The sequence below is a fragment of the Malus sylvestris genome, chromosome 15, assembly GCF_916048215.2.
Source record: "Malus sylvestris chromosome 15, drMalSylv7.2, whole genome shotgun sequence".
In the NCBI taxonomy this organism is placed as follows: Eukaryota; Viridiplantae; Streptophyta; class Magnoliopsida; order Rosales; family Rosaceae; genus Malus; species Malus sylvestris.
This window is the reverse complement of record NC_062274.1, coordinates 40,024,863-40,040,430: the sequence shown is the minus strand read 5'-3', so window position 1 is coordinate 40,040,430 and position 15,568 is coordinate 40,024,863. Positions and strand designations below refer to the sequence as shown.

The window sequence follows — 15,568 nt, the reverse complement described above, 5'->3', positions numbered from 1 at the left end:
CTATCTCTAGGACTGCGAACAAAATTACACTTTGGCATGATTGGGACATCCTGGATGAATAGCAATGCGCCGTATTCTTAAATCATCACTCGGGCATCTACTAACCCGAAGTTTAGGTTTGATTCAAGGAATCGCATGTCAAACATGTTATATGGGAAAGCTTATTACTAAGCCTTCTTATAACAAGATTCGTTCGAATCTTCCCATTTTTCTACAAAGGATTTAGGGGGACATTTGTGGACCGATTCACTCTCCATGCGGATCATTTAGATATTTTATAGTTTTGGTTTACGCTTCCACACGTTGGTCACACATGTGCTTGTTGTCCACAAGGAATGCTGCATTCTCCAAACTGTTGGCTCAGGTTATCAAGCTTAGGGCTCACCACCCTGATTATCTGATTAAATCTATTTGATTGGATATGCTAAAGAATTTACATCTAAAACTTTTGATGACTATTGCATGTTGGTTGGGTTGAAGTTGAACATCATGTACCACATGTTCACACCCAAAAGGGCCTGGCAGAGGTATTCATTAAGCCCTTATAAATGATTGCTCGATCGTTGGTCATACGTACCAAGCTCTCGATTGCTGCTTGAGGCCATGCAATATTGTGCGTAACCATGTTGGTCAGCCTAAGGCCTGTTGCGACCTAACCATATAGCGTCATTCAGTTGGTTACCGGATACTAACCCGACATATCGCATCTGCGTGTTTTTGGTTATGCGGTCTATGTGCCGATTTCACCGTCCTTACGTACAAAAAATAGGGCATAATCGAAGGATGTGAATCTATGTCAGATATGATTCTCCTTCGATTATTTGTTACTTAGAACCTTTGACATGCGATTTGTTTATCGGTCATTTCGTAGATTACTTCTATGAGACGGTTTTCCCATCATTAGGGGAGATAAGAATGACACGAATTATCATGGACGACTCCCATTTTGTCTCATTTAGATCCCCGCACCACTCAGTCTGAGACTGAAATGCATCGTATATTAGATCTCTAAAGCATAGCTCAGAGCATGCTAGACGCTTTCACCGATCCAGCGCGAGTGACAAGATCACATATTCTAGCTGCGAATGTGCCTACAAAGATAAATGTATCAAATGTACGACGAACTTTCCTCCTGGAGGCCCAGGACGCTAACTTTGGTGATCCATATACATTAGCGGCTAGCCAATCATCTGCCTCTACACAAAAGCGTGACATACCTCTTGGTTCAAATAATTCACACCCTCGGAAGAGGAAACGCACGACAAAGGCACCTGAAGAGTCTACCGTGAATCCGACTGTCGCTTACTCATTATATCCAACTCATGAGGAAATTCTAGATTACGGAAGCGTCATTGAAAAGATGAATCCACCTCCTGAGAATCGTGAGATTTCGATTTATTATGCTAGCTTATATAATGTGTGGTGTATAAATGAGATGATCGTCAACGATGCAGTAGCTACTGAAATCATGTTGAGCGATGACATTGAATCCCGTTCTGTTGATGAATGTCGACATAGAACTGATTGGTTAAATTGGAAGCAACAATCTAAGTTAAACTCGATTCGCTTGCGAAACGTAAGGTATTTGGACCTGTAGCTCCTACTTCTCCACATGTGAAGCCCATTGGCTACAAGTGGGTTTTCGTTTAGAAGTGTAATGAAAAGAATGAAATTGTACATTACAAAGCTCGTCTTGTTGCCCAAGGCTTCTCACAACACCTTGGGATTGACTATGACAAAACTTATTCACCTGTTATGGATTACTTTTCGCTACCTTATAAGTTTGGTAGTTTCCAAAAAATTGAGTATGCAACTGATGGACGTAGTAACTGCGTATCTCTATGGGGATCTTGATACGAAAATTTATATGAAAGTTCCTAAAGGACTTACATTGACTGGATCAAATATTTCCAAACCTCAAAACACGCTCTCAATTTGGCTGAGGCGCTTACTCTATGGTTTGAAATAATCCAGAAAAATGTGGTATAATCGTCTGATTAAGTATTTGACTAGTCAGAAATATGTGAATAACGAACTATACCCTTGTGTGTTCATTAAGAAGTCACATTCCGATTTTGCGATAGTTGCAGTATATGTCGATGACATGAATCTTATTGGAACTCCTGAAGAGCTCGTGAGAACTGCCGCGCACCTGAAGTCGGAATTTAAGATGAAAGATCTAGGAAAGGCTTGATACTATCTCACTCTCGAGATAGAGCACTGTTCAGATGGAATCTTAGTACATCAATTGAACTACACCCAGAAGATGTTGCGCCGTTTTAATGAGGATAAAGTGAAGCCTTCGAGTACTCATATGGTCGTTCGATAGCTAGATGCAAAACGATATCCTTTCTGTTCGAAGGAGGATGCTGAAAAGATTTTGGAGCCTGAAGTTCCGTTGTCTAAGTGAGGTAGGCGCTTTATTGTACTTAGTTCAATGTACTAGACCTAACATCTCATTCCTTGTTAATCTTTTGACAAGATACAGTAATGCGCCAACACGCAGACACTGGACTGGTGTTAAAGACATCTTCCACTACCTTAAGGGTACTACAAATCTGGGCTTATTCTATCCCTATGGATCCTTGAGTGATGTCGCACCTGCTGCTTCTCGAGTTGATTATCGCCTTGTTGGTTATACCGACACAAGATACTTATTTGATTCGCACAAGGCGCGTTCTCAAACAAATTATGTTTTTACCATTTGAGGCACCACAATCTTTAGGAGGTCAACTAAACACTCTTTAGTTGCCACTTTGTCTAACCATGTTGAAATTCTCGCTTTACACGAAGCAACTTGGGAATGCTTTTGGTTGAGAGTAGTTGTGGGCTATATTCGAAGCTCCTGTGATCTTTGCCCCGTCGTTAATGTCTCGACAACGATCTATGAAGACAACACAACATGCATCGAACAACTCAAGAAGGGTTACATCAAGGGAGACAACACCAAGCACACTGCGCCGAAGTTCTTCTTTTCACATCAACAACAAGAGCATCCGAAGATTGAAGTTACGCAGATATATTCACAAGACAATATGGCCGACCTCTTTACCAAATCATTATTGAAGGTGACGTTTCAGAAGCTTATTTAAGGAATTGGTATGCATAAACTTTATGAGTTGTAACATTGCTAGTTCTCTTTGGGAATTGTGTCAAACTTAGGGGGAGTATCCTGAAGTATACTTGCTTGATCTTAATGTACTTTTTCCCCTATGATTATGAGCTTTTTTCCCATTAGGTTTTTGCTACCTAACTAACGAGGCACCCACCTTGAGCTGATGATATCCCTGATGACGTCCCATAAACGTTTCATTTGACTTTGCATTTCTCACGCATTTTTCCTTAGACTATGGATTTGTCCCTACTCGGGTTTTTGCCATAGCCTTAGGATTTTTTTAGTGAGACTTACTTCTTTATGCAAGTTCTTACCTTATTGAGAATAGCGTTGTTCCTAGAATTAGTGTCGGCGAGTCGGTTTCCTCAACTTCTACATGATGCTGAATCTGCCTTGAGTATTTACACACTCAAGGGGGAGTGTTGTAAACTTTCCTAGTTTAAGTGTGATTGTGTAAATCCTAGATTAGATTTGATTTTAGTTATTCTTTCCTATATGGACTTGTATTCCTTGGGGATGAAGGAATTCTTCTCCCTCTAATTACTATAAATAAATGCACTACGTAGGAGGGAATAACACACACATTCCCCTACATTCCTACAAACATCTCTCTCTACAATCTCTCCTTGTCGTCGGCCCCCTTCCCTTAGTCAGATAAAATAGGCTACAACAACTTTTAGTGTTTTTAGAGAGTAGGTTATTTTTTAATTAGTCTTGAATTCAATTTTTGAAAATAGTCCTGTCAAACAAATTTTTAAGACCTAAAACGTAAAAAGTTAGATTTGTTAATTTTTTTCTTTTTTGTTAATGTTCAAATTATATAACATCTTAAATTTAATCATTTTGAAGTATAGAAAAGAAGAAATCATATAAAAGTGTAAGAACGATGCATTGTAAGTGTAAAGTAGAGGAAAGCAAAGATGCTTATGTACTAATTGCGAGTACGATTCTCATTGATCTCATTCTTTTTAACAATTAAAGATTTAATTTATTAACGTTATCATTTATAAAAAAAAAATAAAATAAGAAGAGTTAATTTACATGTAAGAGCGATTTGGTTTAATCAAATAATTGATAAGTGCATACATGATACGAGCCGTAAGCACATAAAATAAAATAAATTACATAAAAGCGAATTGGTCTAACCAAATAACTCATTTAAGTGTAGGTATTAGTTCACACATTGCAAGTACATAAAAAAGAAAGTAGTCAAAGGCAAGGCAATAGTGAGTTAGTTTGACCAAAGAGCATGATGACCACTATAATGTATTTTCTAGTTAATACAAAGATCGACTCTGGAAAAAAAAATCAATCAAATCATAAGTCACTTAATCATAAAAATGTCAGATTTTATGTTTTTAACTTAGGAACATAGTTCAATTATTTATTAAGTAATTTTAACATGACTAAACGATTTAAGATTTTGATTGATTTTAGGTAGTTTGATCTTTAAAGGGTGGTTCAAATGGAGATGTAGCATTACAAGAATAAGACGGAGAGTTTATAATATCAAATGAGAAAATTCAAATGAGAAAGATTGGTAGCATTCTACATAAATACAGATTAAGTGCATGTACGATCTACATAAATAATTGATTAAGTGCGAACATATCGTGCGTTGTAAGTGTAGGAAAAAATGTAGTTACGATTCTACCAAGTGCATGTACAACGGGCAACGCGATTATAAAAGAAATGACAAAAAGAAAAAAAGAAAAAAGAAAAAAAAAAAAAAAAGGAAAAACCTGAAAACTAGAATTAGCTCACCAAAGCGAGCAAAAACACAAAAGCTGAGAAGAAACAGGGAAGGCAAAGCACCAGGTTCTTTCTCTCTGTCTGTGACTGTGTGTCTCTCTGCCTTTGATTTCTAATTTTGCGCCAATCAAAGTCCCCACAAATCTCCAATTCACTCTCTCTCCTAAAAATGTCAGCTTCTCCTTCAGGTAAAACTCAGACCTAAACCTTCTCTCTCTCTCTCTCTCCCTACACCTCTTTCTCTCTCTAGAAATTCAGACTCACATTTCAATTCACACATACAGCAATCCGCACTCCACAATTTCTGTTTCCACTCCAACATTGTTTTGAATTTTCCACAGACTCACACGGCAAATGGAGGAAGCGAAAGCGCGACCCCCAAATTCGCCGGAACAAGCGCGAGGACGACGACGACGAAGACGACGACGCCTGTGCCGCCGCCGACGACGACAACGAGCTCGACCCGAACGACGACTCGGAGGACCCCCAACATAACCCCCCATCCGCTGCAGAACCCGATCCCGCCCCTCACGAGACCGAGGTCCTGGACGGTGGGGTCCGCGTCAGTGACTTTCCTCCCGTCGTTTTGCGCACCGTCAACCGGCCCCACTCCTCCGTTCTTGCCCTCGTCGCGCTCGAGCGAGGCAATCATTCCGGCGGGGACACCAAGGGGCCCGCCAGCCCCATTTTATTGGAGAATGTGTCGTACGGTCAGCTCCAGGCGCTGTCCGCCGTGCCTGCCGATAGTCCGGCGCTCGATCCGGACCGTGCAGATGGCTCCGTGGCGGCTTACGTGGTCACTCCGCCTTCGATTATGGAAGGCCATGGCGTTGTGAAGCGGTTTGGGAACAGAGTTCATGTGGTTCCAATGCACGCAGGTATATGTAGTTGCCCAACTCTCTCTTGACCTCTAGTTACTTGTGAGCTCAATAAAGTGGATAACAGTTGCTAAAGTAGTAGAATTTCTGAGTATTTTTTTGTTAGCTGCAGGATTTCATACTTGTTCTGTTGTGCAAGAAAGTGGCTGGGAAGTTTTTATATTTAATAACCCATTTCGAGATTGGTTTTTCTGGAACATCTTTGTTGTACTCTTATGCTGGTGTCTTATGGAATTGTCATGGTAGCCTAATAGCTGAACTGACCTGACTCGACACTTGTCTATTGTTTGGTTTGCTGACCTGGACAGACAATATGACGGTTATGTAATTACAAAAGATTTACTTTTGGGTTCAGACTCTGCTAACCTCTAAAATGATTTGGATTCCTAAGCGAGTATCGCATAGATTCTATATTTTCTGCACCTTAAAGCTTTGAGATTGCTTTTGTTGCAAACCGCTGTACATGTTTATTATGTATTTTTGTGTATGTAGATGCATATTAAAAATGGATTTCTCTTTGTTGGGATTCTCCTGTTTGCAGATTGGTTTTTACCTGCCACAGTGCATCGATTGGAGAGACAGGTGGTGCCGCATTTTTTCTCAGGAAAATCATTAGATCATACTCCTGAGCTATACATGCATTGTAGGAATGAAATTGTTGCCAAATACATGGAAAATCCAGCGAAGAGGCTTGCATTTTCTGATTTTTCACAATTATCTGGTCGTCTAAGTACTGAAGATTTGACTCGAATAATCCGTTTTCTTGATCACTGGGGAATTATCAATTACTGTGCTGAAGCACCCAGTCATGAGCTGTGGAATGGCAGTTCCTACTTAAGGGAGGAGGTAAATGGTGAGATTCAAGTGCAATCAGCTGATCTTAAGTCCATTGATAGTTTAATCAAATTTGACAAGCCCAGATGTAGGCTCAAGGCAGCTGAAGTTTATTCGTCATTGCCATGTCATGATGGTGATGATGTCTCTGATTTGGACAACACAATTCGGAAGCGTCTATCTGAAAACCATTGCAATTACTGTTCTTGTTCTCTTCCTAATGTATACTATCAGTCACAGAAGGAGGTACATATCTATCATCTCATTCATGTTATGTTTCTTCTGTCCATAATTCTATCAAATGGGTGGTATTTTTTCTTCAGAGGATGAATGAAACTGCAGGAACAAAGAATAGTACTTGTTGGCATGTTACCTTCATGTTGATGTGACTCCCAGGCCACTGCAAGATACCACAATAATTTTCGATGAAAATTTAACTAGCTTATCTAAACTGACTCAACTTATTGGCATCCTCAAGTGCAATTGAACTTTCATGATTTGATATTGAGCATTATACTGGTTCTTGTGATAACTTTTAGCACAAATGTCACATTTTCCTTTTCCATATTAGATGCATTACTATTAACAGCATGTCCTCGAGACCTCGTGTATTTTGGCCCGTTGTGTTATTTTATGTAAACGCCTGCAGAATAGCTGGTGGCTCTATCAATGGCAATGCTAGTTCAAGTCTTTGTTCAAGTTTGGACACGAGTACACCTTTAAAGCTTTAAAAGCATCTGGTATGAAGTTAATACCTAAAAGTTTGAGAGAGGGGGCCAAGTTTGGACACAACTACACCTCTAAAGCTTTAAAACCATCTGATAGGTAGTTCATAACTAAATATAGATAGATAGGTAGGTAAGCTGACTTTAATTTCATGTTAATTCACACTTATAAGATTTTGCCTTTTATTAAGGAACTTTCTTACCCTAAGATTTTTCCCTTGATAAATTGACTTATTCATCTTATATATTGTTTCCCTTCACAGTAGAAAGATATTATTAAACAAACAAAAAAAAAAAAAAAATCTAAAATGGGATTTATTTAAAGTTGCTTCTATTTGATTTAATAAGATATTGAGCACAAGTGATATTGTTTTACGGGCTTCAATTAGTTAAATTAAAGGATTATAAAAAGAAAGAAAATCTTATTGTAATTTTAAAAGAAGCAGCCCTTTTAATTTGTGCTAAACAACTCTTTAACACTCCTTAATTTTTGATTTTTCAAATAAAAGATTAGCTGCAAACATATGAATTGACTAGTCTGTGCCGATACCTGAAGAGCATAAACCAAAGGTTAACTTATTAATTTCAACAGCCTTCAGGGCACTAATTCTCTTCCAGGTCTATTTCAAGCATTAGAAACACATTTGAAACCCTGAGCTATATTTGAATGATGTTGAAGTTTGCCTTTATACGTTAAAAGATAGTATGTCACCTTGATGAGTTTGAGTGGAGACAAAAGATCCTTGTAGCTGAACCCAATTATTTATATTAATTCTTAGTATAGTTTGGTTGAATTCTTATTCTCTACTGTAGTTAATAGGTGTCTTGTGCTTCAGGTTGATGTACTGCTGTGCTCTAATTGCTTCCATGAGGGAAGATATGTTGTTGGTCATTCAAGCATAGATTTCATAAGGATGGATTCAACGAAAGATTATGGTGATCTGGATGGGGAAAGTTGGACTGCTCAAGAAACCCTACTGCTGCTCGAGGCAATGGAAATACACAATGAGAACTGGAATGAAATTGCTGAGTATGTTGGTTCAAAGTCAAAAGCACAATGCATCCTTCATTTTCTTCGTTTGCCTGTGGAGGATGGCCTGCTTGAAAATATTGAAGTTCCGGGCATGTCCCTGTCTTCCAATTCGTCGGATAGAGATGGTCATGGAGGATTTCATTCAAGTTCAAATGGGGATGCAGCAGGTTTTTTTTATATTTACTTGTGGTTCTCATTCTTGAGTAATCCTGATGCATTTTCTGCATTACATTCCGACTTATCTTTTCACAATTTGTCTTTAGGATCCTGCCTACAAGATGCTGATTCTGATAGTAGGTTCCCTTTTGCGAATTCTGGGAATCCAGTCATGGCCATGGTAGGTGACTAATCTGATGCATCATGATCCTTTATTTTCTTGTAATTCCCTTGAAACATATGGGCAGGTATCCTGGAAAGGTACTGTCCCAGTTATATAAAAGAAGCAAGATTACTTATTCTTTACTTTTGTGTCTTTGACACACCCCCGGTACCAAAGATAATGGAAGCATTTTCTTTTCTTTTCATGAAGCGACTTTTTCATCTGTTTGGAAAATGGAAATGCTTTAAACGATGCAGCTAGACTATGCAGTCAGGACTCAGGATAAATATATTGATAGTGGCAAATATTTTAATAAACTGAGTATATTTGATTCTATGTTATCAACTAAGACGATGAATGGATGCAGCTTTTCAATGGTTCAGTTTTTTGTTCTTGTTGCGTGGTTGGGACTAGGACCATGGATCGTATACAAATATTCTGAGGGTGCAAAGCATTCACTTGATGATAATTGGTTTACATTCTTGAGAGAGTGGTATTGAGGCGAGTGTACAACTAGTGCAAGCACACAAGAAACAAAAGAAGAAGAATATGAGATAAAAACTGATAATAGAGGGTAGAGTAAGTAGATTTCAAGATTACATGCTCTCTTAACATTGCGTTATTAGAGTTGTTGTGTAATTTGATTAGTCGTTTAAAGTAACGCTGAACAAGGTCTAGAGGGGATCTATCTAGATATATGAATGCAGAATTTATCGAAAGGGATAAAGGTTCTTCTAGATTTCACTTGAGTTCTCAATTATGTGCAAATTTAATGAGATAAAGGTTATCCAGACTTCACTTGTGTTCTTACATAGCTAACATGTGTATAATGTTTGCAGGTTTCATTTCTGGCCTCCTCTGTTGGGCCAAGAGTTGCTGCATCCTGTGCCCATGCAGCCTTGACTGTATTTTCTGAGGATAATGGTGTATCTGCCTCTGCAAGTATTATGGAAGGATCAGGCCATAGGTGATTTTCCCTTTTTGTAATGTTTTACAGCCAGAGTTAACTTTAATATATCCCTCATATATTTTATTACCAAACTAGTTACCTGTGGAGTTCATAGGACTTTTTGTGGTTAGACATCCACAGTTAAAACCCCCCTTCCCCAATTTTTAACCCTCAAGTTGGTTTGTTAAATTCTTTTTGTAAAAGATTGAGTTCTCTTGTACTGCTAATCTAACACATTGGAAACCTGTTAAAAGTTTTTCATGTTGTAATTCCCGCATGTTCTTTATTGATATTGCAAAGTCTTTTCTGTTCCCCTAAAACTTGTTTCTGACCTATGAAGGACGAACTCTGAGAATATACAAGGTAGAGAAGGTGGTGCTCATGGAAATTCTGCAAATTCACTTCAGCAAAAGGGTAAGCCTATGTTTGTCTTGGATACTCTCTTCCAGTTATTTATGGATTAAATTCAAACTTCAGAAAAGAACTCAGCAGCTCATGGTTCTTGGGGTCAAAATGAGGCAGGGGTAATTCCAATACCGGCAGAGAAAGTTAAAGCTGCTGCCAAAGCTGGCCTTGCTGCAGCTGCACTAAAGGCAAAATTGTTTGCTGATCACGAAGAACGGGAAATTCAGAGGCTATCTGCTAATATTATAAATCATCAGGTATGAATATTGCTAAATGTTACTGTTTCTTTCCTTCTTATTTGTGTTTTTTCTTTTCTTGTGTTAGTTAAAAAAAAAAGAAAAGAAGAAGAGAAGACTTGTACCATTTTCTTTTCTCATTAATAAGTAAAAATGAGACTTTTCTTTTCATTAGATGAAAAAAGAGAGCAGTAAAAGAAGATATGTGAATATGGAGTTGAATCTCTTAGGAACCAAAACTAAGAGAGGTCCTTTTTAGATCCGACTTTAGCTGCTTACTTAAAAACCATATTTTGTTGTGTTGTTATATGGAAAATTAGAGAACTATTGGCATGCGCATATGTATGGGTAGAGCTATGTCTTTGTCTCTTGTATTAATTTAATCCAATCGTAACACAATTCATTAGCATTTGAGTATATAGGATCTTGGATTTTAGTTCAATTTATTTGGTGTCTGTGGGTAACCTTACCTGGGTGTTGGACCAAATGGTATCCTGGGCTTACAACCCCGGTATGGATCATCTCCATTGAAAATTGGTCGAACCAGTACCGGCTGATATCCACAGTTCATTCATTGTGTTTTTGATCAGAGAAACTTATTTCATTTTGCCAGGAGCTGCTTTATGTGGTGCTCAATTTTCAACTTTTATTAACGTTCATTATATGGCATATGCTTAGAAGTTATTATATAATTAGAAAAGTGTATCCACTTCAGGTTCTGTCCTCCATCTCACACACTCACAGGAATACTTTTATATTAGACTTGGCACTTTCTTACACGACCTATTAACCCGATCCGAAATGACACAAAATAACGGGTTTAGACAACATATTAACTAATCGGGTCACACGTATAACTGGTTCTTAACAGGTTTACCTGCGTTAACCGGTTTCAACCTGATAAGAAAAAAGTTAGTTTTATAATTTTAAACTACTAAAAAACTTTACGACAATTGCCATAATATTTAATCTCACATAAGTGAGATAAAAAAATTCCAAAGTAATTTAAAAATACCAAAGCACATTTAAAAATTCATAATAATTAATTTACATGTGTGAAAAATGTGAAGAAATATGCAAACGCTCGTCATCGCATCCTCTACATTTTGACAATGGATACATCGTCGTTTGGATTTTAAAATCCTAGTAGATAGTGTTTTTAGGGGCTTTCAAAATAAATAAAAATTCATAATAATTAATGTATTAGTGTGAAAATATGAAAATAATATACAAATGTTCTTGATTGCATCCTCTATGCTTAGACGATGTTTACTTCGTCGTTTATAGTTTTAAAACCCTCCAAACGCTCATGAATAGTGTTTTTTTTTAGTGTAAAATTAATAATAATTAATGTAGAAGTGTGAAAAATGAAAAAAATATATCTAATCACTCATAAGGACAAGCTTTACAAGGTTAACCTTGAAATTTGACACCATAAACCATAAACTCTAAATTTATATTTAACCGTCGGTTATCGTTTACGCTCTATTCTTCTCACCTGATTTTGTTTTCCTTATTTTTATTTTTGAAAACATGATCTTTTACTGGATGTCAAGTGCCTTAGTGCGATGGCAAGTGCCTTCGCCCATGAGCGGTAGGTCTCGGGTTCAAGACTTGGGAGCAGCCTCTCCATAAATGGGGGTAAGGCTAGCCGACATTCACCTTTCCCAGACCTTGCGTAAAGCGGGAGCCTTGTGCACTTGGTACGACCTATGATCTTTTACTGGATGTAGAAAAATGAACGCTTCAAATCGTTGATATCACGTTCCAATGTTTATGGTTAGTTGAAGTATGAGTTTTATATAGTATCTAGAGACTTTATAAGCTCCAAGCAATATTTTCACTAACCGTAAAAATCTGAACGATCAATAAACGATCTGAATCGTTCATCTTTCTGCATCCACTAAAAGATCATGTTTTAAAAAAAGAAAATCTGAAAAAATTTGCTGAGAAGAATGGAGCGCACACGTAAACGACTATAGACCTCTTGAAGAATGGACCATTTCCCTTGGTGATGAATGAAAATTGAAGGGTTTTATTGTCAAAAAACAACATGCAAGCTTTGAGTGTTATTGGCAAGTTTCCGACTTTTGAAAAAGGCTCCACAACCTTGAAAAAAACAACTCCAATTTGCATATCCTTGAACATTTGATATTTTGTAATAATGCACTAATGTTTTTCATTAGGCTCTTATTTTGGGGTATGTAATACTTGAAGACAAATGTGTTTTTATGTTTTGAAGTAATATTTATGTGACAATGTGGTATGTAGATACTAATTTAGTATTATGTTTTTCATTTGATTATTTATTGATTTAAAATATATTTTCTTTAATGGGTAAGGTTTTGGGTTATATTACCCGTTAATATTAATAGGTTGAGTTTGAGTCGGATCATATTACTCGTTCATTTTACCGAGTGTTACACGACACAACCCCTTAAGATTATTAGTTATGTCACGAAAACGAATGACATGAACACGGGAAACACAATGCGAATGCCAGGTTTATTTATATCCTTGGTCACTGGATATTCTCTGAAAGTCAAAAGCCTATTTGGGCATAACATTGCCGTACCAGTGGCTGGTTCCTTGAGTTGCCTATATCTCACTTAGCAGGGTTTATTTAATATCGCACGAAAGTCATACTCGAACTGAATAAGATTAGTACTCTTATCTTAAATGTGTAATTTATGACAGTTGAAGAGACTGGAGCTGAAGTTAAAGCAGTTTGCAGAAGTGGAAACCTTCCTAATGAAAGAATGTGAACAAATGGAGAAGACGAGGCAGAGGATGGTTAGTGAACGTGCCCGGATCATGTCAACTCAGTTTAGACCTGCTGGAGCTTCGCCCATGAGTTCAGCAGGTGCTGGTCCTTCCATGTCCAATAATAACATTGGTAACAATAGGCAACAGATTATGTCACCTTCAGGTTCACAGCCAAGCATATCAGGATACAGCAACAACCAACCAGTCCATCCCCGCATGCCATTCATGCCACGTCAACCAATGTTAGGGTTGGGGCCGAGGATACCCTTAACATCCATACAGTCATCCTCAGCGGCTCCAAATGCCATGTTTAATTCCGCAGGGACTGCCCAGTCGACGTTAAATCATCCATTGTTGAGGCCTGTACCAGGTACTAGCTCCAGTTTAGGTTGAAAGAAACCGAAAGGAAAAGGTAATGGATAACATAGATGTCATTCACAATCAGTCTGCTCTCTCATTTTATTTTTCCTTTTTAGATTGGAGAGGGCCTGTATGTGCATTCTCTTGATTATTAAAATTAATTTAGCTAAAAATGAATTGTATTGTGAAAATGATGTTTATCGTCTATAGCGTTCTTATTTTTCCCTTTTGGAAAATGTTTCCTTGCCCATTTCTTCTTTTTTCATCTCTAGAAAGAAGTAAATGCACCTTCGAAAACTCCAGTTGGAGAATGCCGATGAAGGTTTTGGTTTTCCGAAAAGGATGAAGATTTCAATTTTGTCTAGTAGTACATGGTTGAGTGGTACGATCAAATGAATATCACAAGAGTCTCGGAGTATCAATGAATTATGGATAATCACTAAATACAGTAGAGTGATATTTGATACCAGATAGTTTAATGGCCCCTGTTTACCATTTTCTTTGGGCTCTTGAGATACGATTTGCCTTTGATTGTGCCTTTGATTGTGTCAAGATATGTTTTCCTTGATTTTTGTAATTATGTTTAAATTAGTCAATGGTGTATTTTAGGTTAACAACTAAAAACTAGGATATAGATTGTATCACTTGTTAAATAGGATCAGTGGAGGAAACTCGGTAAAAGAATAAGCTATTCGGCTGGGAAGTCCTTATTAATCGGGGTTTTTAATGACATTGTCGATGATGAAGAAAAGGAAGGGCCAGCTATAAGATCACCAAGAAGGATTTTGTTTTTGCGATTCACGATGGGGGGAAATTCAAGAGTGCCGAGATTTAGTATTGGATTCTTGGCAATAGAGGATTGATGGATCGTTGGCTTTCCAGGTGAGTGAGGATTCATTTCTGAAGGCCAATAAAAAGAATAAATCTTGGTGGGGTTGGCAAGGAATTCTACTTTATTACGAGTTGGGAATGGCTCAAGCATTAATGCAGCGAATGACCCTTGGATCCCAAAACCCAACTCGTTTAAACCTTTGATGAAGCAGAGTGCCACAGCTCCACAGGTGGATTTTCTCATTGACCCCGTGACTAAGGAATGGAAGGACGACCTTGGGGCTGAGTTGTTCGAGTCGGAGGATGCAGAAATTATTAGATCGTCCATTTGGCACTACACGAGCAATGTGATATATACGGTGAGACCAATGTACTTTGTTGCGCGTGAAATGATGAAAAATGGATTGAGACAGTGACAAGATTGAGGAAACCAGCCTTTGGAAGGTTGAAACTGAACTGTGATGCGGCATGAAGGAAGGATACAAGAGTAGGTGGTGTGGGATAGGTGTTGCGGGATTTCGCAGGAATTCCAAAGATGGCGGGAGGGGAGGGTGATCCGTTTGGCTCTGGAGATGTGTATGCTAAGGGATATTCCCAAATTAGGTGAGGTGCTCGATGTTGAAACCGATTCAAAAGGATTGGTTCAAATGCTCAACAAAGAGATCCAAGCTGATGTTTCTATAAAGGTCTTTTTGGTTGATTTTTGGAATAAGATGCGGTCATTCCAGTCGGTGAAGTTTATCTTCACCCTTCGGCAATGCAATCGTGCAGCCCATATAGTGGGGGCATATGTTCTGAAGCATGGCTGGAGATTTGGCTGGATGAATTAGGATTGTTTAATATGTTAGCAGAAGATGCAAATGTTTCCACTTGTATTTGATTATTAATACAATTAAACCTTCTGGCAAAAAAAAAAAAAAACCAAACACCATGGTCACCAATCGTGACTCATCTCTTATTTCTGGCGTTAACAAACCAGATGCAAAAACATCCTCCACCAAGAATGACTCCACTGATCCTTCCAATCCCTAGTACGTACACCATTCCAATCATCCTAGCCTGATGTTGGTTTCCAAACCATTGAACGGAGACAATTACTGCCCTTGGAGGAGATTGATGAGCAAAGATCCCAGTGCCAAAAATAAGACTGGTTTTGTTGATGGAACCATCACGAAACCATCATTCACAAAATAGCGAACACCATACCAACAGTGGAAGCGTTGCAGTGATCTGATAATCTCTTGGACTCAATACACTAGAACCTGAACTCTCCAACATCGTTTAAACCTTTGATGAAGTAAACGACCACTGCTCCACAAGTGGATTTTCTCAATGACCACGTGACTAAGGAATGGAAGGACGACC

At 38.1% G+C, this 15,568-nt stretch overlaps 1 protein-coding gene across 2 annotated transcripts; it reads left to right on the top strand.

Annotated features, from left to right (window-relative positions):
• Nucleotides 1-4,827: 4,827 nt before the first annotated feature.
• On the top strand, nt 4,828-13,608 carry LOC126604398 (SWI/SNF complex subunit SWI3C-like). Of its 2 annotated transcripts, none has more exons than XM_050271640.1 (9): nt 4,828-5,055; nt 5,209-5,745; nt 6,287-6,825; nt 8,141-8,504; nt 8,601-8,674; nt 9,496-9,623; nt 9,946-10,019; nt 10,128-10,267; nt 12,944-13,608. In XM_050271640.1, exons 1-9 carry the CDS (start codon nt 5,037-5,039, stop codon nt 13,403-13,405), a joined length of 2,337 nt encoding a protein of 778 aa, XP_050127597.1. In that variant the 5' UTR covers nt 4,828-5,036; the 3' UTR covers nt 13,406-13,608. The 2 variants fall into 2 exon arrangements, with proteins under 2 accessions (XP_050127597.1, XP_050127596.1); XM_050271639.1 differs by having other exon boundaries at nt 10,083-10,267.
• The last annotated feature ends 1,960 nt before the right edge of the window (nt 13,609-15,568 follow it).

Coding starts and splice junctions, on each gene's coding strand:
- LOC126604398 (XM_050271639.1), top strand. Junction 5,746..6,286: donor TGTGGTTCCAATGCACGCAG/GTATATGTAGTT, acceptor TCCTGTTTGCAG/ATTGGTTTTTACCTGCCACA. Junction 8,675..9,495: donor GGAATCCAGTCATGGCCATG/GTAGGTGACTAA, acceptor TAATGTTTGCAG/GTTTCATTTCTGGCCTCCTC.